The 22417-nt window shown below is 37.6% G+C and overlaps 1 protein-coding gene across 1 annotated transcript; it reads left to right on the forward strand.

The window, feature by feature from the left end:
• Positions 1–13307: 13307 nt before the first annotated feature.
• Positions 13308–17337, forward strand: LOC135631422 (receptor-like protein EIX2). Its single transcript, XM_065139083.1, has 2 exons — positions 13308–15061; positions 15271–17337. The coding sequence occupies exons 1-2, from the start codon at positions 13372–13374 to the stop codon at positions 17097–17099; spliced, it is 3519 nt and encodes a 1172-aa protein (XP_064995155.1). The 5' UTR covers positions 13308–13371; the 3' UTR covers positions 17100–17337.
• Positions 17338–22417: the final 5080 nt, after the last annotated feature.

The raw sequence follows: 22417 nt of genomic DNA on the forward strand, positions 1-22417 counted from the left end.
TGTTATTTGTTTCATGCAGCAGTGGTTATGGTGTTCATATCTATGCTTGTAAGGTGATTCATAATCTAATTAACAAATTCTAACTCTGTTGTTAGAGGGGGTCGACATGACTCATCCAACTTAAGCAATAATAATAGCATTAGTATCAATCAGTGTGTAATACGCTCATGGCTTGCATGTCATTATGTCACAAACCATAAGAGTTTTAGCTTGACAACATCAAGGAAAACCATGTAAACCGTAGCATGGGTTTCATTGGACTTATTATTGACACTAACAAGAAGTAAATTACTTTATCATCGCGGTAAATTATAAGGTGGATCATTGGACTTATTATTGACACAAAGAAGAATCTCATCTCCACGTGGAGACACCTCACAAATGTTTAATTAGAGCACCACTTTGTTCCCGCTACATTACATTAATTCTAGGGTGCTCATCATAATACATATACATATCTATCTATATATATATTGCATAATATAAAAGTGTAGGAAGAAATAAAGACTTGTTATTTCAAGGGTGAAGTGTATCGAGACATGTTCCACATTGCCAAAAGCTTAGATCTAAACAATCTACATTGAGATTATAATGTGTATGCTTGTAATAATTTTTTCTTTATTTATGCAAACTTGTTTTAAGTTGAGAAATACTTATTTTGATGTTTGACAAATTCCCTTCTTCGTATCACCGCACCTTCAAATTTTCCTTATTTTTTCTTTCTTCTTCATATTATCCCATTGGTTTTAGCAAACAAAAAAGATTATGAAAAGTTTTTTTTTCTTTTAAGTGCAGAAATACATGTAAAATATCACAAAAAACTCAACCTCAGAGTATCACACATTATAAATTGACAAGAGTAACATGGACACCAAATCAATCAAATAATTCAATAGGAAATATTCTGTTTGGCTTTAGACAAACCTTACACACATTATTCTTTGTATCGATTGCTACCTAAGGGAGGCACACTTGCTGAACATCATGTGCTCTTCTTCACCCTAAACAAATATATAAGTATATTATACATAAGAAGGAAGCAACATGGTTTATTGGACCATCGATTATTGTTTTGGTTAACGGCTTCATTAGTAATGTCTTAATTGATAATACAATGGACTCTTATTGGCTTAAATTTGCATAATTGAATCCTTGTTCATTTAAATTAAAATGTCGAAAAGATAAGCAAAAATACCATGAATATTCTTATTGACACAGAAGAGTTATTAATAATTGACTTTCTACATCTCTATTCCACCGGTCAGAATGATTAAAGTTTTTGGATTTTGCTTTACTAAGGGATTGATACGAAAAAATATTTGTCTTTAATCAAAACTTTGACACAGGGGTACCAATTTGTTTAAAAAATAAAAATATAATATATTCTCTAGATCGTGAAATATTGTTCTCCTAAGCACTTATGCCTACTACCAGAATATATCTACGCTTACATCATATAGATGATAGATCATTTTTATTATTTTACTGCTGACCTTTATTCTGTCATGATCTCATTGTGAGCTACCTTCACCATATTATGGGAATCACCATTACGATGAAATTACTATTGCACCACCTCTGTTTTGTTTTTGTCACGATAATAACCCCCAGCAATGGCTCCCACAACGATCACCTTCATAGCAATGACCCCTATGGCGATAACCTCCGAGACCCTTAGGACTTTCCTCTCCCTTGTCTTTATCGGGTGAGTTAGAGAGGGAGGTCTTAAGAGCAGCACGACCTTATTATATTACGATAAGAATGAGGGTATAAAAGATGGATGAAGGCACGAGCTTGAAGCTTCCTCGAGAAGGCGATGTAGCCTTAGACGCATAATGATAGTGAAGGACGAGGGTGAGAGCAAGGGCAAGAGTTAAGGCGATGAACAAAGACGCAAGCACAAAGCTAGCATTGGGAGCAAGAGATGGAGAGCGAGGTGGGGCCAAGATAAACTTGTCTTTTAAAAAATAAAAAATATTTTATGAGAATTAAGCAAAAAGAGGGAGCTCTCGACGAACAAATAGAAAATTAAAGTTTTTTGTAGAGAATATATAATAATAATTATTATAATACTAATAATTTTGCCCAACTTTTAATCGTGGTCTCGACGTCTCTACCGCCCCTACAACAGCGGTTCGTTTCTTCCGACGACTCTTATTCCTACTACTTTGTCGGAAGAAGCGACGATCTCGAGTTCCAAGAGCTGAGCTGCCACATCTCAGGGACGCCACGTGAACTAAGGGGTTACGGGTGAAAGAGGAAGGAAGAGCAAAGATGTCGGAGGATCGACTGGCTTTAACTACGGCGATGTCACTGCGTCCCATTAGCATTAGAAGTGTTCAGGGTTTGGAGGGAATAATGTGATGACACTGAACTGCTCGATCGCTACATGCATATATTATCGTGTCAACCACACCGAATCAACTCAGAGAGGGAAGGACCAGGCAAGCTTTTCCAATGGTTTGTTGGCATGGATCCCGCGACCGGTCGCGGTTTGGAATCCACCTGTTCCTCTCTCTCTCTCTCCACAAAACCACCCACCCCATCAATGTTGTACCTTCCACCACTTCTTTATACACCAACCTTCTCCTTCTCCCTTCAGAAACCGATCCCCTAACCCCCGTCTCTGCCCATCTGTCACTACATCCTTGCAGAATTCGAGCTCATGGGCTCCTCTTCCTTTTGCTCCTCCTCCTCCTCTTCCATGGATCTTTAAGCACGATCGAAATCCAAGTTGCCTCATAATATCGAAATGAAATTGATAATAGGTTCGAGTAAGCATCGTGGTTTAATATAATTAAATTTTTTTTGAATTATTGAACAGATAAATTAAACCGATCGATCGAACACTTTTTTAAAATTTTTAAAGAGAATTTCCCCTTTCTTCCTCCAATTGAATCGATTTTATCTATTAATCCAAACTGGTTCAAATTAATATTATATATTATAAGTTTAATAATAAATACTATTTTTATATTAATAAATATAAGTATTTAAAATATAATAAAACATAACACAATAATATTAATTATATATATTAATAAAAATTAAAATAGATCAATAAAATATTTAAATATTAATCAAAGTTAAAATAGTATTCTTGATTGGTATGGACCTCGTGATTCACGTAAAATCCATATTCTTGATCGAACCAGCAATACGCGAGCATCAAAAGAAAAGGATAATCAAGAAAGGGAAGCGGCGTACAAGGGACGGTAACCATGAGACGGATCTGGGGATGGAGACGGATCTAAGAAGAGAAATTTCTCTCGGTAAGGAATTTCCATTCCAATCTCGCACCGGAGCTCCTGCTGCTGCTCGCGTTGCCTCCGGTACCGGCGACAGACTCCAAAGAAGACGAGAGCGGCGACGAAGAAAAGATCACGTAGATGAGGAGGAGGAGGAGCTGCGACAGCGGCCCTCTCGTCGGCGGCGACAGCTTCGACGGGGTTTCTGGAGACCAAGGTGGGTTCGCTCGATCTTCCTCGCCCGTTTGGGCCGGAATTCAAATCTAACACATCATTTGGGCTTTTCTTGATTCGACCGTGAGCTACGGGCTCGTGTTTTATCGGATTCGATTTCAAGATTCGACTCACCAGTCTGCATTTGTATAACCTTCCAGAGTCTGAACAAATTCTGAACAAGATTAGAGCTCAAAATTTGTAGAAATAAGATATCGTTATAAGCTATTTCACAGATTAGATATCAAACATGTTTCGGTACAATGTTTTAAGTTAGAGAGTTACCTAAGGTCGCTAATAGCCACCATAATGTTTTAAGTCAAGAAATTTCATGAAAGATGTTACAATGTTCAGGGCCTAAATCTTGGTTGTTTTGATGGAAACATGAATAGAAGATTAATCACATTCTATAATATTTCTCTGGTCCAAACGAATGCATTTTATTTCTGTTGGGAAACACAAGAAGTTGATTCATGATTCATGATATGATAGGATTATGAATGCCACACCTGTGGTGGAAAGTAAGCAATGGAAAAGCCTCCACCATAAGTGAGTTTCCAAATTTATATTGGACATTGACTTGTTTCCATGTTGCTTGACTTTGACTAGTGACGATTTTGTTGAACACATCTTCGTGTAGAACGTTCAGCCTCCCAGAGGTGACTCCTAACAGCTTTCTCCTCTAACGGAGAACTCATGCATGCTTTAGGCAAATATGAGCTTATGCATGTACGCACATGAGAGTTGCCGGCTTTAGGGGTGGAGCTGATCAATAAACATGGGTGGGAGAACCCCTCTTACTGTCCTCCTCACCTTTTCTCTTGTTGTTCTGAGAATTGAGCTTGAGATTTCTCATGGCTGTCGAGAGACGGAGAGGAAAGCCCTCATCGTCTTCAAACGTGGACTTCACGATCCTTCCAATCGTCCTTCTTCCTGGGTCGGCGAGGATTGCTGTGCGTGGGAAGGAGTTGGCTGCAGCATCTTCTCTGGTCGTGTTATCAAGCTGGATCTTCGAAATAGACGTCAGACGGATCTAACTAAGGAGTGCACTCATTTGGAGGTGTACGACTTGTTGGATGATGATCCAGGATGCAAGAGGGCACTGCGTGGTGATATAACTCCTTCACTGCGTTCACTCCAACAACTTAATCACCTGGACCTCAGCGGCAACTGTTTTACGCATAAACCTATCCCCAAGTTCTTTGGAGCTTTCAGAAGACTTAACATATCGTGCAGGCTTCGTGGGTGTAGTACCTGACCAACTCGGAAATCTATCTACTTTGCAGCACCTCCACCTTTCTTATAACAACTATAGGGATGGTGAAGGTGGTGGCTTCTTCTGCCTGTACCTTGAGAACACTACGATGGATCTCGCGGCTCACTTCCCTTCGGCACATTAACATGAATTGGGTTAGTTTTACAAATTCGTCCAACTGGTTGCAACATTTGAACGCGCTCCCACGTGTTCAAGAGATCGAATTAATTTCTTGTCACTCGAGAACCTTTCCTTGTTCGCTGTCTTATGTCAACTTCACATCTCTCACCACTCTTGATTTACGATACAATAATATAAACTCCATCATACCAGATTGGGGGTTCAATATTACTAGTCTCGAGATCTTTTATCTTGGTTGGAATGACCTATACGGAATCTTTCCTTATTCTATTACGAAGTTTACATCTCTCAGGGCTCTCGATTTGTCTGGGAGTGTGTTCCAAATTGGCTTCATGCAAGTAGCTCCTATATCCAACCACTGCAAGCTCCAAATTCTCTACCTGTGCTCTGTGCCTATCAATGATGTGCTTGCCAATGTAAAAATGGTTTTATCCGGATGTCTTAAGAATAGCATGGAGGAATTGGACCTCGGTGGCACCCAACCGAGTGGTTCCTTTCTGAATTGGCCAGGGAACATCAAGAATCTCAAATCACTTTATCTTTCTTTCAACTCCATCTATGGATCAGTGCCTACGTCTAACGGGGATCTATCATTGCTACAACATTTGTTTTTAGATTCCAATTATTTGAATAGGACGATTTCGAAAGGAATCGGACAACTGAAGAGCCTTGTCTCTTTGGATCTCTATCATAACTCGTTGAGCTTGTCGAAGGAAAACCTAGCTAATCTATCATGTTTGGAATATTTGGACATTTCGTACGACTTCATTGAATTGAACAAAAGCGATGAATGGATCCCTCCTTTTTCAATTTGGGAGACTCTACAAGGATTTTTGTCAAATAGGGCCCATACCCCAAATTCAAAATTGGCTCTGAACACAAATCATTCTTTTTGAATTAGATTTATCAAATATAGGTATCAAAGAGATGATCCCCAACTGGCTTCCCTTTGATCTCCATTATTTGTATCTCTCCGATAATAAGATTACTGGTGAGGTGTCACAATTCTTTTCAAAACTGAAATATTTAATTCTTCGATCAAAAATCTCAAACACAATGCCAAGCTTATAATGATTTAATCTGTCTACGAATAATATAAAGTGCCGGGATTCTCTTCTCTGTCGATTGAGGCATTTGGAAGAGCTTCAGCTTTCCAAAATTAATTCTTATAATGGTTTAATCTATCTACGAATAATATAAAGTGGCAGGATTCTCTTCACTGTCGATTGTGGCATTTGCAAGAGCTTCAGCTTTCCAAAAATAAATTGCCAGGAGAGGTTGCAAATTGCTGAAAAAATTCCTCAAATTTACTTCTTTTAGATTTATCAAGCAACAAATTAGTAGGTGGAGTCCCTTGTTCACTCGGTAATTTGCAAACACTATGGTCATTGCACTTGAGTCACAATAATTTATTCGGGCGGATTCCTCTTTGTTTAAGGAGTTGCATAGAACTAGTTTACTCTCGACTTGGGCCACAACAACTTTATCGGGAACATACCAACTTGGATTGGAGAAAGCCTCTTGTATCTGAAGACACTTAGCTTACGCTCGAATGCCTTCAACGGCAGTATTCCTCGATTATCTTCTCTACCATATCTTCGAATCTTGGATCTCTCCAACAACAATCTTTCAAGAACGATACCACGGAGCTTTGGGAGCTTCAGTGCATTAAAAAGCGCTCCTACGTATCAGTGTTGTTACTTCAACAATTATACTCTCAATGTGGAATATATGTGGCTCTTCATAAAAGGAAGTGAAATCAAGTATACCACCATCAGACAACTTTCAATTGATACACTTATTGATCTCTCCAACAATTACTTATCTGGAAACATACCTAAAGAATTGGGGAATTTGCATGGATTGCGAAGCTTAAATCTATCCGGAAATTACCTTATAGGTCAGATACCAAGAAGCATCGACGGAATGAAACAACTAGAAGTTCTCGATCTCTCTAAGAAATAATCTCTCGGGTGCAATTCCCTTCGATTTGGCGGCCTTGAATTTCTTAGACTATTTGAATTTATCAGATAATAATCTTTCAGGAAGCATTCCCACTGGCAACCAATTACAAACTTTTACTGATCCATCTATCTACGTTGGTAATCCATATCTTTGTGGCCCTCCTCTGCCCACAAATTGTACGATGAATATAGCGAAGGCCATTAAAGAAGAGCAAAATGAAGATTCTTCTGAGAGCAGAATGGAAACACTTTGGTTATACACGAGCATCACGCTAGGATTTATTATCGGATTTTGGGCGATTTGTGGAAGTCTTTTGTTGCGACGGACATGGAGGATCGCGTACTTCCGCGCTATTGATAACATGTGTGACAAGCTATACGTGGTGATGGTAGTGACCGTGGTAAAATACAAAAGGAAGCTATGATAACTCATCCGACTTAAGCAATAGCAATGGCATTGGTATCAATTAGTATGTGATACGCTCATGGTTTGCATGTCTTTTCATAACACACCGTCACATGATTTAAATTTTTCCTTTTTGTGCATGCTATAGTGACTCTGTTATATGATCTGTTGATGTTTGTCTACGTAGTTGTTTGTCAAAACTTTATGTCATCAAAATATGAGTCCTCTGCCTATGGTTTATGAGCTGTTATTTGTTCATATCTATGCTTGTAAGGTGATTCATAATCTAATTAACAAATTCTAACTCTGTTGTTAGAGGGGGTCGATATGACTCATCCAACTTAAGCAATAGCATAGCATTAGTATCAATCAGTATGTAATACGCTCATGGCTTGCATGTCATCATGTCACAAATCATAAGAGTTTTAGCTTGACAACATCAAGGAAAACCATGTAAACCGTAGCATGGTTTCATTGGACTTATTATTGACACTAACAAGAAGTAAATTTCTTTATCATCACCGTAAATTATAAGGTGGATCATTGGAATAGACTCAGAGGAAACAAGAAGACACCTCACAAATGTTTAATTAGAGCACCACTTTGTTCCCGCTACATTACATTAATTCTAGGGTGCTCATCATAATACATATACATATCTATCTATATATATATATATATATTGCATAATATAAAAGTGTAGGAAGAAATAAAGACTTGTTATTTCAAGGGTGAAGTGTATCGAGACATGTTCCACATTGGCAAAAGCTTAGATCTAAACAATCTACATTGAGATTATAATGTGTATGCTTGTAATAAATTTTTTCTCTATTTATGCAAACTTGTTTTAAGTTGAGAAATACTTATTTTGATGTTTGACAAATTCCCTTCTTCGTATCACCGCACCTTCAAATTTTCCTTCTTTTTTCTTTCTTCTTCATATTATACCATTGGTTTTAGCAAACAAAAAAGATTATGAAAAGTTTCTTTTTTCTTTTAAGTGCAGAAATACATGTAAAATATCACAAAAGAACTCAACCTCAGAGTATCTCACATTATAAATTGAGAAGAGTAACATGGACACCAAATTAATCAAATAATTCTATAGAAAATATTCTGTTTGGCTTTAGACAAACCTTACACACATTATTCTTTGTATCGATTGCTACCTAAGCGAGGCACACTTGCTGAACATCATATGCTCTTCTTCACCCTAAACAAATATATAAGTATATTATAAATAAGAAGGAAGCAATATGGTTTATTGGACCATCGATTATTGTTTTGATTTACGGCTTCATTAGTAATGTCTTAATTGATAATACAATGGGCTCTTATTGGCTTAAATTTGCATAATTGAATCCTTGTTAATTTAAATTAAAATATCGAAAAGATAAACAAAAATACCATGAATATTCTTATTGACACAGTAGAGTTATTAATAATTGAGTTTCTACATCTCTATTCCACCGGTCAAACGTGAATGATTAAAGTTTTTGGATTTTGCTATACTAAGGGATTGATACGAAAAGACATCTGTCTTTAATCAAAACTTTGATACAGGGGTACCAATTTGTTTATATATATAGAAATTGGACCTCTTTGAAAAATCAGATGTGAATATTTGGTAAGGAAACTTGAAGATTGCAAATCCGGTCAATAATTGTAATCACAGGCTAGTGGAGAGTCGACTGGAACATATAATGGAAAATTGGCTTATCTGAACTTAAAAATGCATTCATATATCTGAAATGGAATAACAGTAAAAGGTTTTTCAATCATGGTTAGGACATTTTGCTTTTCAAGTACTAAGAGAAGAGACTGTCTTTAGAATTGTCCGAAGAGGTGCCAACTCTTAATCATATTTGTAGAGGATATCAATACTTAAATCAGGGAAGAAGCAGAGAAGCAGTAAGTCAATTCGTAGGAGCAGATGAGTCTCTTATCATTAGCTTAGGCATAAATATTATCCAAGGATTTAAAAGAGATCCTTCATATGATAGTTTAATCATATTCTTTTCAAAAATGTTCCTACGTAGAAATTAAATCTGACAGTGCTATGTCAGTTTAGTCTATCTAATACCTTGAAAAGCTTCCTTGGTCCTAAAGGAGCCACTGGCTGCCGGACGTCAAGGTCATAATGGCTTTCAAGACAATGCAATGGGTATTAGTTGTTTGGTTCTCTGAATATAATTGTTTCAAGACAACAAACTGACTACTAGCTGATGATCGGCAAGTGGGAACCGAGGATTGCATTCATTGTTGTTTCTAACTTGTGCCGGCTAGCAAATGCTGGGCTTACACGGTACTGTTGCTTGGTGCTGGCCAACACATTGATCTCAAGCTGCATTGTCGTCATAGCAACTACAGGGCAAATGGGTGTTTTCCCTGGACATGTTGCCACCATTGCAGAGGGGTTCTTTCTGTCCCTGAGGGGAATGAAGTTACCAAGTATTTCGGTAGCAGTGGGTTTGCCTTTTACACGCTAACTCTGTTACTGACATAGTTGTTGTCGACCACGTTGATCCAAGCCTGGTCCAAAAAGGCCTCGCGGACTTCACCCAGAAAAGGCTGAAGCCCAGATCGGTGTCGATGTCGTAGGGTATTGAATGCTGCACCATCCGGTTGAGTATTGGTATTTATCGCTTGAGATATGATCCTCTTGGCTCATGATTCAACAAGAGGAAAGAGGTGCAAATCCAATAATTTTTTGTGGGATAGGGAAATTACAGAAAACATAATTAAAATGATGTTCCTGATGAAATAATGGAACTTGTGGTGTACTTGTCATGGCTTCCAATTGTAGTGAGCTCTCGTCGTAATGGTGAAGTCCCTAAGCAGTCTGCAGCAGCATAACCTGTTAGCTGCCATGGTTAAACATGATCAAATTGGGAATTCGGAGAAGCTAATTATTTGTCTTCGATATAACCTTTTCTGCTTTGGTTATGGCCAAGACTTGCAACTGAGAGATAACAAGTAATGCAATCACACTGACATGGTGATATGCAATTATAAAGTTTTCTCCAATTACAATTAAAAATCAAACTGTTTTAACTATTTAGGATCAATCGTATGGATTTTTATTTTAAACAATCTTAGAAAATTTTCACACACACGCATAACATATGGCAGGAAATTTTCAAAAGGGTGTTGATGACCATTTCAAGCCTTTTGTATTAAACATTAATCTTTAGTGTTATTAATGAGCTGTTTTTTTTTTTTTAAGTAGCATTGGTTATGGTGTTCATATCTATGCTTGTCAGGTGATTCATAATCTAATTAACAAATTCTAACAAGCATAAATTAATGCAAAGATTAAAAATAGTGAATTTTTTGTCATCCGAATTTGGACTTTCTGTCAATTGTTTTGCAGCAAGTTGACATCACTTGCAATAGGCATTCATGAAAATAGACCTTTACATATTTTATTATAAGCAGGCTAACATCGTATACTGTATCTGCAAATTAGGTTGTGAGATAGAACCGAAGTTTGGATACTCTCTCGATCCTCTCACATGTGGCTATGTGATTCTTCTTAAAGTTTCCATCTTACTTTTATCCAGGGGATGATTTGTTGAAGGACCCGAAGGGATATGTCAATTACATGTAAAATGATACCCTCCCTTTGAGAATTGGCAGAAGCTCAATTGTAATGGCTCTAGTAAGATGGATGCTACTGGAGAGGCTGGTTTTCTTATTCGGAATAATAATAAGTGTACTTTGGATGTTGGATGCAAGCGTACAATGAACACGCCAATACTCTACAATTAATCCGTTGCATCGATGGAAGGGCTTGCTGTTGCATTTAGAACTTGATGCACTTACATGTGGTTGTATACAAAGAAACCATTGAAGATCAAACAAGTCGCAATGGCTATTGCAGCAACAAAATTAAAATTTATATCACTGAATAGCAATTAACCAGAGATAAAATGATATTCTTAATACATTGCAAAATAGATTAATACTTTAAAATTATAACTCTTAAGTATTTGACTACTGCTACATGGTTGTCTTTGATGAATGGATTGTTTGACACAATATGATATCCTTAATAGCAATTAACTTGAGATAAATTGATATCCTTAATACATTATATTAGAGATTAATGTTCTAAAATCAACACTCTTGAGTATTTGATTGCTTCGGTTAATCACTGATTCAATCACCAACCTTTGATAATAAATTATCGACTCAATTGAATGATTCAACATATTAGTGAAGTAAGTAAATGATAATGATTTGAGTGACTTTTCTTTGTTTCCTTTAATCATGAATGAGACAAGTCGTTACGTCAGTGAATAGATCGTTTAACATGACACGATGTCTTAAATAGCAATTAACTTGAGATAAGTTGATATCATTAATATATTGAAATAGATATTAATGATCCAAAATCAACACTCTTGACTATTTGATTGCTTTTGTTAGTAACTGATTCAATAACTAAACTTTGATGATAAATTCTTAATTTAATTGAATGATTCAGCATATTAGTAGAGTCAAGTAAATGACAATAGTTTAAGTGACTTTTCTTTATTTCCTTTGTTCAAGAATTAGACAAATTGTTGGGTTAAGTAAATGATAGCGTTTGGAAGTAGCTTCTTTGGTTGCCTTCACTAATGGATTGTTTGACACAACACGATTTTCTTAATAGTAATTAATATGAGATAAGTTGATGCTTTTAATATATTGAAATATGGATTAATGCTCCAAAATCAACAATCCTAAATATTTAATTACTTCTTTTAGCCCCTGATTCAATAACTTACTTTTGATTATAAATTCTCGACTCAATTGAATGATTCAACACATTAAGTAAATGAAAATGATTTGAATGATTTTTTTATTTTCTTAATTTAAGAAATAGGTAAATCATCAAGTCAAGTAAACGATAACGATTAAGAATAGCTTTCTTTCGTTATCTGACATGACATCGATTGTAGATGAAGAGTTACTTAATTTTTAGTTAATACAAATAAGAAGACAACCATATCATCTTGAATCTACATTGTGTCGGGAAGATATCTCAGACAAGTATAATTAATATAGAACAATAAAATTTGTATCAGTTGAAGTTAATTAATACATCTCTTAGACAATAATAATATTATCTTCAATAATATATTAATAATTAATACTTATTATTATAAATAATAAGTCATCTCCAACATCGTATTGGCTAGTAGAAATCCATTCATTGAAAAGATAATATATGCCATCTTCATAAATAAAAAAAAACGTAAAAACACATACGAGTAATTAAGTGCACCTTCATGACTACAGACAATTAATACTTTCCTATTGTTTGGTAATACGAAAATGGATATATTTATACACTTGTTGGGATTGGACTTGATTGAAGATAAGTTCGTCTGGCTAACAATTGATGCTGATGTAAGATGTGGAAACAATCGCTCCATGAATAATTTCTAGCAATATGTATGACATTTCAAATGTTTATCATAAATCTTGGTAAATTTCTCAATTTCTGTGGATTTTTTTTTTTTAAGAAAGACAACTTTTCATTGACTCAGAAAAAGCAGCAGAAGGGTTGGACGGTTTGCCTAAGGCGTCCAGCTTATAACATTGTTAGAACCCAAAGTTTCTACCAAAAATAAAAAATATTAATTGATGCACTTTGCAATTTAAGAATCATGGTACATAGATGAGATCAAAAGAGTGCTATTTTGCCATAAATTTCATGCTACACTGACGAGGGCTTTTTACTTCCACCACCAATCTCCAATCATACTGTTGGATGTCTGCTTAAATCTCAGGTCAATCTCGGTTAGCGATATGGTCTGATGTATAATAAATATATTACTTCCCCAAAGGTTTGACTGGTAGATTAGGATTATGATCAGGAACGCGATACCTATGGTGGAAATTAAGCAATCAATCGAAAAGCCTCCACCGTGAGTTTCAAATTGTGTTGGACATTGAATTGTTTCCATGTTGCTTGACTTTGACTCGTGACAATTTTGTTGGACACATCTTTGTGTGGAACATTCAGCCTCATCCAGGAGTTCCCTCATGATAACTTTCTCCTCTAACGGGGCAGTCACGCATACGTTAGGCAAATATGAGCTTATATACACACATGAGAGCGAGCTGCTTTAGGAGTAGAGCTCACCATTAAACATGGGTGGGAGAACCCCTCTTCTTGTCCTCACCTTTTCTCTTGCTGTTCTGAGCATGAAGCTTGGGATTTCTCATGGCTGCCGAGAGACGGAGAGGAAAGCCCTCATCGACTTCAAGCGTGGACTTCATGATCCTTCCAATCGTCTCTCTTCCTGGGTTGGCGAGGACTGTTGTGCGTGGGAAGGAGTTGGCTGCAGCAACATCTCTGGTCATGTTATCAAGCTGGATCTTCGAAATAGACGTCTGACGTATCCAATTGAGTACTGCACTCATCAGGAGGTGTACGACATGTTGGATGATGATCCAGGATGCAAATGGGCAGTGCGTGGTGACATAACTCCATCACTGCGTTCTCTCCAACAACTTAATCGCCTGGACCTCAGCGGCAACTATTTTATGCATAAACCTATCCCAAAGTTCTTGGGAGCTTTCAGAAGACTAACATATCTTAACCTCTCAGGTGCAGGTTTCGTGGGTAGAGTACCTGACCAGCTCGGAAATCTATCCACTTTGCAGCACCTCGACCTTTCTTATAACTGCTATGGGGTTGATGAAGGTGATGACTTCTTCTGCTTGTACCTTGAGAACACGAGATGGATCTCTATGCTCACTTCCCTTCGGCATCTTAACATGACTTGTGTCCGGTTTACAAATGCGGCCAACTGGTTACAAGATTTGAATGCACTACCACATATACAAGAGATTGAATTAAGTTATTGTGACTTAGGGACCTTTCCACGTTCGCTGTCTCATGCCAACTTCACATCTCTCACCACTCTTGATTTAGGATACAATGATATAAACTCCACCATACCAGATTGGGTGTTCAATATTACTAGCCTCGAGTTCCTTTATCTTGGTGGGAATGACCTATCTGGATTCTTTCCTAATTCTGTTACGAAGTTGACATCTCTCAAGGCACTCGACTTGTCTTGGAGTGTGTTCCAAGATGGCTTCATGCGATTAGCTCCTATATCCAACCTCTGCAAGCTCCAAATTCTCAACCTACGCTATGTGCCTGTTAACGATGTGCTTGCCAATTTAAAAATGGTTTTCTCTGGATGTCTTAGGAATAGCATGGAGGAATTGTACCTCGGAGGCACCCAACTGAGTGGTTTCTTTCCGGATTGGCTAGGGAACATCAAGAATCTTAAATCTCTTGATCTTTCTTTCAACTCCCTCTGTGGATCAGTGCCTGCATCTATCGGGAATCTATCATTGCTACAACATTTGGTTTTATATTCCAATAATTTGAATGGGACGATTTCGAAAGGAATCGGACAACTGAAGAGCCTTGTTGATTTGGATCTCTCCGATAACTCGTTAAGTTTATCGGAGGACGACCTGGCTAATCTATCGAGTTTGAAATATTTGGACATTTCGTACAACTTCATTGAATTGAACAAAGGCGATGACTGGATACCTCCTTTTCAGCTTCGAAGCCTCTCCATGGAGTTCTGCCAAATAGGGCCCACACCCCAATTTCCAAAATGGCTCCGAACACAGACCACTCTTCGTCAACTACATTTGTCAAGTGCAAGTATCAAAGACATGTTTTTCGATAGGCTTCCTTCTAGTCTTGAGTATTTGGATCTCAGAAATAATTCTTTATCAGGACATCTTCCTCCAAAAATATTAAACATGATGCCAAGACTCAAATATTTGGATCTCTCCAACAACAAGATTACTGGTAAGATGAATTCTTTCTAGATATTTATTTCTCTCAAATAACTTCTTCTCATGAATTTTCATCCAAGAATCTCAAACACAATGCCAAACTTACTATCGTTTAATTTATCTATTGTTTCAAGCTCTTTATTTTTTCTTTTTGAAATACTCCAATTTTAAAAATGGCTCCAAACACAAATATCCCTTCATGTTTTATATTTTCACTTGCAGGAGTAAAAGACATGATTCTCGATGGGCATCCTTCTAGTCTTGAGCAATTGGATCTTTCTTATAACTCTCTCCATGAATCACAACTTGTATCTCTTGGAAACCTCTCTATGCTGCGATATTTGGATTTAGGATCCAACAATTTGAATGGGATGCTTCCGGAAGGCATCAAACGGTTGAAGGGCCTTGCCTATTTGGATCTCTACAATAACTCATTGAGATTATCGGAGGACGACCTTGCTAATCTGTCAAGTTTGAAATATTTGGTCATTTCATACAACTCTATATACTTGAACAAAAACGATGATTGGATCCCTCCCTTTCAGCTTAACACCCTTTCGATGGAATTCTGTCAAATACTTCCCATGCCCCAATTTCCGAAATGGCTCCGAACACAAACCACTCTTAGTGGATTATTTTTATCAAATACAGGGATCAAAGAAACGATTCCCAACTGGCTTCCATCCGGTCTCCAATATTTGGATCTATCCGATAACAAGATTACTGGTGAGATACCACAATTCTTTCCGAAATTGAAATATTTATTTCTTTCGAATAACTCGTTCTCAGGGAATCTTTCACCAAGAATCACAAATATCATGCCAAGCTTACAATGGTTCGATATATCAACGAATAATATGAGTGGTGAGATTCCCTTCTCTTATTGTCAATTGAGGAATTTGGAAGGGCTTCAGCTTTCTGAAAATAATTTGTCAGGAGAGGTTCCTAATTGCTGGAAAAATTCCTCAAATTTACTTCTTTTAGACTTATCAAGCAACAAATTAGTAGGTGGAGTCCCTGATTCGCTCTGTAATTTGCAAACACTGGAGTCACTGCACTTGAGTCACAATAATTTATCCGGGCCGATTCCTCATTGTTTAAAGAGTTGCACAGAACTATCTACTCTCGACTTGGGCCACAACAACTTTATCGGGAACATACCAACTTGGATAGGAGAAAGCCTATTGTACCTGAAGACGCTTAGCTTACGCTCGAATGCCTTCAACGGCAGTATTCCTCAATTATCTTCTCTACCATCTCTTCGTATCTTGGATCTCTCCAACAACAATCTTTCAGGAACGATACCACAGAGCTTTGGAGACTTCAGTGTGTTAAAAAGCGACCCTATGTATCAGTGTTGTTACTTCAACAACGAAACATTCTCGGAGGAAGATATGTGGCTCTTCATAAAAGGAAGTGAAATCAAGTATACCACCATAAGACAACTTTCAATTGATACACTTATTGATCTCTCCAACAATTACTTATCTGGAAACATCCCGGAAGAATTGGGGAATTTGCATGGATTACGGAGTCTAAATCTATCCGAAAATTACCTTATAGGTCAGATACCAAGAAGCATTGGCGAAATGAAACAACTAGAAGTTCTCGATCTCTCAAGAAATAATCTCTCGGGTGCAATTCCTTCCGGTTTGGAGGCCTTGAATTTCTTGAACCAATTAAATTTATCATATAATAATCTTTCAGGAAGGATTCCCACTGGCAACCAGTTGCAAACTTTTACTGATCCATCTATTTATGCTGGCAATCCAAATCTTTGTGGCCCTCCTCTCCCCAAAAATTGTACGGTAAATATAGTGAAGGTTGATGAAGAAGAGCAAAATGAATATTCTTCTGAGAGCAGAATGGAAACACTTTGGTTATACACGAGCATCACGCTAGGATTTATTATCGGATTTTGGGCAATTTGTGGAAGTCTTTTGTTGCGACGGACATGGAGGATCACGTACTTCCGCGCCACTGATAACCTATGTGACAAGCTATACGTGGTGATGGTAGTGACCGTAGCAAAATACAAAAGGAAGCTATGATAACTCATCTGACTTAAGCAATAGCAATGGCATTCGTATCAATTAGTATGTGATACTCTCATGGTTTGCATGTCTTTTCATAACACACCGCCACATGATTTTAATTTTTCTTTTTTGTGCATGCTATAGTGACTCTGTTATATGATCTGTTGATGCTTGTCTACGTAGTTGTTTGTCAAAACTTTGTCATCAAAATATGAGTCCTCTGCCTATGGTTTATGAGTTGTTATTTGCTTCATGCAGCAGTGATTATGGTGTTCATATATCTATGCTTGTAAGGTGATTCATCATCTAATGAACAAATTCTAACTCTGTTGTTGGAGAGGGTCGACATGACTCATCCAACTTAAGCATAGCAAGCATTAGTAACAATCAGTATGTAATACGCTAATGGTTTGTATGTCATTTCACAACACACCGTCACAAGATTTTAGCTCATGATGGCGTCTTCTCCTACACAAATCATTATAGTTTTAGCTTGACACTAACAAGAAGTAAATTACTTTATTATCACATTAAATTATAAGATGGATCATTGGAGTAGACTCAGAGGAAACAAGAAGCTCATCTCCACGTGGGGACACCTCACAAATGTTTAATTAGAGCACCACTTTGTTCCTGCTATATTACATTAATTCTCGGGTGTTCATCATAATACATATACATATGTACCTATCTATGTATGTATTATATAATATAAAAGAGTAGGAAGAAATAAAGACTTACTATTTCAAGGGTGAAGTGTATCGAGACATGTTCCGCCTTGGCAGACATTATGTGATGGCTTAGGGTGTTGACAAAAGCTTAGATCTAAACAATCTACTTTGAGACTATAATGTGTATGCTTGTAATAAAGATGTTTTTTTCCTTTATTTATGCAAACTTGTTTTAAGTTGAGAAATACTTATTTTGATGTTTGACAAATTCCCTTCTCAGTATCACCACGCCTTCAAATTTTCCTTCTTTTTTCTTTCTTCTTCATATTATCCCACTAGTTTTAGCAAACAAAAAAGATTATGAAAAGTTTTTTTTTCTTTCTTTTAAGTACAGAAATACATGTAAAATATCACAAAAGAACTCAACCTCAGATTATTTCACAATATAAATTGACAAGAGTAACATGGACACCAAATCAATCAAACAATTCAATAGGAAATATTCTGTTTGGCTTTAGACAAACCTTACACACATTATTCTTTGTATCGATTGCTACCTAAAGGAGGCACACTCGCTGAACATCATGTGCTCTTATACATAAGGAGGAAGCAATATGGTTTATTGGACCATGAGTATTGTTTTGGTTAACGCCTTCATTAGTAATGTCTTAATTGATGATACAATGGGCTCTTCTTGGCTTAAATTTACGTAATTGAACCCTTATTCATTTAAATTAAAACTTCAAAAAGATATGCAAAATTACCATGAATATTCTTATTGTCACATAAGAGTTATTAAGAATTGAGTTTCTACGTCTCTATTCCACCGGTCAAACATGAATGATTAAAGTTTTTGGATTTTGCTATACTAAGGGATTGATACAAAAAGATATGTCTTTAATCAAAACTTTGACACAGGGGTATCAATTTGTTTAAAAAATAAAAAATAAAAAATAATTTACTGAATTTACTATGTTAGTGGAAATAAAAATATAATATATTCTCTAGATCGTGAAATATTGTTCTCCTAAGCACTTATGCCTACTACCAGAATATATCTACGCTTACATCATATAGATGATAGATCATTTTTATTATTTTACTGCTGACCTTTATTCTGTCATGATCTCATTGTGAGCTACCTTCACCATATTATGGGAATCACCATTACGATGAAATTACTATTGCACCACCTCTGTTTTGTTTTTGTCACGATAATAACCCCCAGCAATGGCTCCCACAACGATCACCTTCATAGCAATGACCCCTATGGCGATAACCTCCGAGACCCTTAGGACTTTCCTCTCCCTTGTCTTTATCGGGTGAGTTAGAGAGGGAGGTCTTAAGAGCAGCACGACCTTATTATATTACGATAAGAATGAGGGTATAAAAGATGGATGAAGGCACGAGCTTGAAGCTTCCTCGAGAAGGCGATGTAGCCTTAGACGCATAATGATAGTGAAGGACGAGGGTGAGAGCAAGGGCAAGAGTTAAGGCGATGAACAAAGACGCAAGCACAAAGCTAGCATTGGGAGCAAGAGATGGAGAGCGAGGTGGGGCCAAGATAAACTTGTCTTTTAAAAAATAAAAAATATTTTATGAGAATTAAGCAAAAAGAGGGAGCTCTCGACGAACAAATAGAAAATTAAAGTTTTTTGTAGAGAATATATAATAATAATTATTATAATACTAATAATTTTGCCCAACTTTTAATCGTGGTCTCGACGTCTCTACCGCCCCTACAACAGCGGTTCGTTTCTTCCGACGACTCTTATTCCTACTACTTTGTCGGAAGAAGCGACGATCTCGAGTTCCAAGAGCTGAGCTGCCACATCTCAGGGACGCCACGTGAACTAAGGGGTTACGGGTGAAAGAGGAAGGAAGAGCAAAGATGTCGGAGGATCGACTGGCTTTAACTACGGCGATGTCACTGCGTCCCATTAGCATTAGAAGTGTTCAGGGTTTGGAGGGAATAATGTGATGACACTGAACTGCTCGATCGCTACATGCATATATTATCGTGTCAACCACACCGAATCAACTCAGAGAGGGAAGGACCAGGCAAGCTTTTCCAATGGTTTGTTGGCATGGATCCCGCGACCGGTCGCGGTTTGGAATCCACCTGTTCCTCTCTCTCTCTCTCCACAAAACCACCCACCCCATCAATGTTGTACCTTCCACCACTTCTTTATACACCAACCTTCTCCTTCTCCCTTCAGAAACCGATCCCCTAACCCCCGTCTCTGCCCATCTGTCACTACATCCTTGCAGAATTCGAGCTCATGGGCTCCTCTTCCTTTTGCTCCTCCTCCTCCTCTTCCATGGATCTTTAAGCACGATCGAAATCCAAGTTGCCTCATAATATCGAAATGAAATTGATAATAGGTTCGAGTAAGCATCGTGGTTTAATATAATTAAATTTTTTTTGAATTATTGAACAGATAAATTAAACCGATCGATCGAACACTTTTTTAAAATTTTTAAAGAGAATTTCCCCTTTCTTCCTCCAATTGAATCGATTTTATCTATTAATCCAAACTGGTTCAAATTAATATTATATATTATAAGTTTAATAATAAATACTATTTTTATATTAATAAATATAAGTATTTAAAATATAATAAAACATAACACAATAATATTAATTATATATATTAATAAAAATTAAAATAGATCAATAAAATATTTAAATATTAATCAAAGTTAAAATAGTATTCTTGATTGGTATGGACCTCGTGATTCACGTAAAATCCATATTCTTGATCGAACCAGCAATACGCGAGCATCAAAAGAAAAGGATAATCAAGAAAGGGAAGCGGCGTACAAGGGACGGTAACCATGAGACGGATCTGGGGATGGAGACGGATCTAAGAAGAGAAATTTCTCTCGGTAAGGAATTTCCATTCCAATCTCGCACCGGAGCTCCTGCTGCTGCTCGCGTTGCCTCCGGTACCGGCGACAGACTCCAAAGAAGACGAGAGCGGCGACGAAGAAAAGATCACGTAGATGAGGAGGAGGAGGAGCTGCGACAGCGGCCCTCTCGTCGGCGGCGACAGCTTCGACGGGGTTTCTGGAGACCAAGGTGGGTTCGCTCGATCTTCCTCGCCCGTTTGGGCCGGAATTCAAATCTAACACATCATTTGGGCTTTTCTTGATTCGACCGTGAGCTACGGGCTCGTGTTTTATCGGATTCGATTTCAAGATTCGACTCACCAGTCTGCATTTGTATAACCTTCCAGAGTCTGAACAAATTCTGAACAAGATTAGAGCTCAAAATTTGTAGAAATAAGATATCGTTATAAGCTATTTCACAGATTAGATATCAAACATGTTTCGGTACAATGTTTTAAGTTAGAGAGTTACCTAAGGTCGCTAATAGCCACCATAATGTTTTAAGTCAAGAAATTTCATGAAAGATGTTACAATGTTCAGGGCCTAAATCTTGGTTGTTTTGATGGAAACATGAATAGAAGATTAATCACATTCTATAATATTTCTCTGGTCCAAACGAATGCATTTTATTTCTGTTGGGAAACACAAGAAGTTGATTCATGATTCATGATATGATAGGATTATGAATGCCACACCTGTGGTGGAAAGTAAGCAATGGAAAAGCCTCCACCATAAGTGAGTTTCCAAATTTATATTGGACATTGACTTGTTTCCATGTTGCTTGACTTTGACTAGTGACGATTTTGTTGAACACATCTTCGTGTAGAACGTTCAGCCTCCCAGAGGTGACTCCTAACAGCTTTCTCCTCTAACGGAGAACTCATGCATGCTTTAGGCAAATATGAGCTTATGCATGTACGCACATGAGAGTTGCCGGCTTTAGGGGTGGAGCTGATCAATAAACATGGGTGGGAGAACCCCTCTTACTGTCCTCCTCACCTTTTCTCTTGTTGTTCTGAGAATTGAGCTTGAGATTTCTCATGGCTGTCGAGAGACGGAGAGGAAAGCCCTCATCGTCTTCAAACGTGGACTTCACGATCCTTCCAATCGTCCTTCTTCCTGGGTCGGCGAGGATTGCTGTGCGTGGGAAGGAGTTGGCTGCAGCATCTTCTCTGGTCGTGTTATCAAGCTGGATCTTCGAAATAGACGTCAGACGGATCTAACTAAGGAGTGCACTCATTTGGAGGTGTACGACTTGTTGGATGATGATCCAGGATGCAAGAGGGCACTGCGTGGTGATATAACTCCTTCACTGCGTTCACTCCAACAACTTAATCACCTGGACCTCAGCGGCAACTGTTTTACGCATAAACCTATCCCCAAGTTCTTTGGAGCTTTCAGAAGACTTAACATATCGTGCAGGCTTCGTGGGTGTAGTACCTGACCAACTCGGAAATCTATCTACTTTGCAGCACCTCCACCTTTCTTATAACAACTATAGGGATGGTGAAGGTGGTGGCTTCTTCTGCCTGTACCTTGAGAACACTACGATGGATCTCGCGGCTCACTTCCCTTCGGCACATTAACATGAATTGGGTTAGTTTTACAAATTCGTCCAACTGGTTGCAACATTTGAACGCGCTCCCACGTGTTCAAGAGATCGAATTAATTTCTTGTCACTCGAGAACCTTTCCTTGTTCGCTGTCTTATGTCAACTTCACATCTCTCACCACTCTTGATTTACGATACAATAATATAAACTCCATCATA

Source organism: Musa acuminata, chromosome BXJ3-2, assembly GCF_036884655.1.
Source record: "Musa acuminata AAA Group cultivar baxijiao chromosome BXJ3-2, Cavendish_Baxijiao_AAA, whole genome shotgun sequence".
In the NCBI taxonomy this organism is placed as follows: domain Eukaryota; kingdom Viridiplantae; phylum Streptophyta; class Magnoliopsida; order Zingiberales; family Musaceae; genus Musa; species Musa acuminata.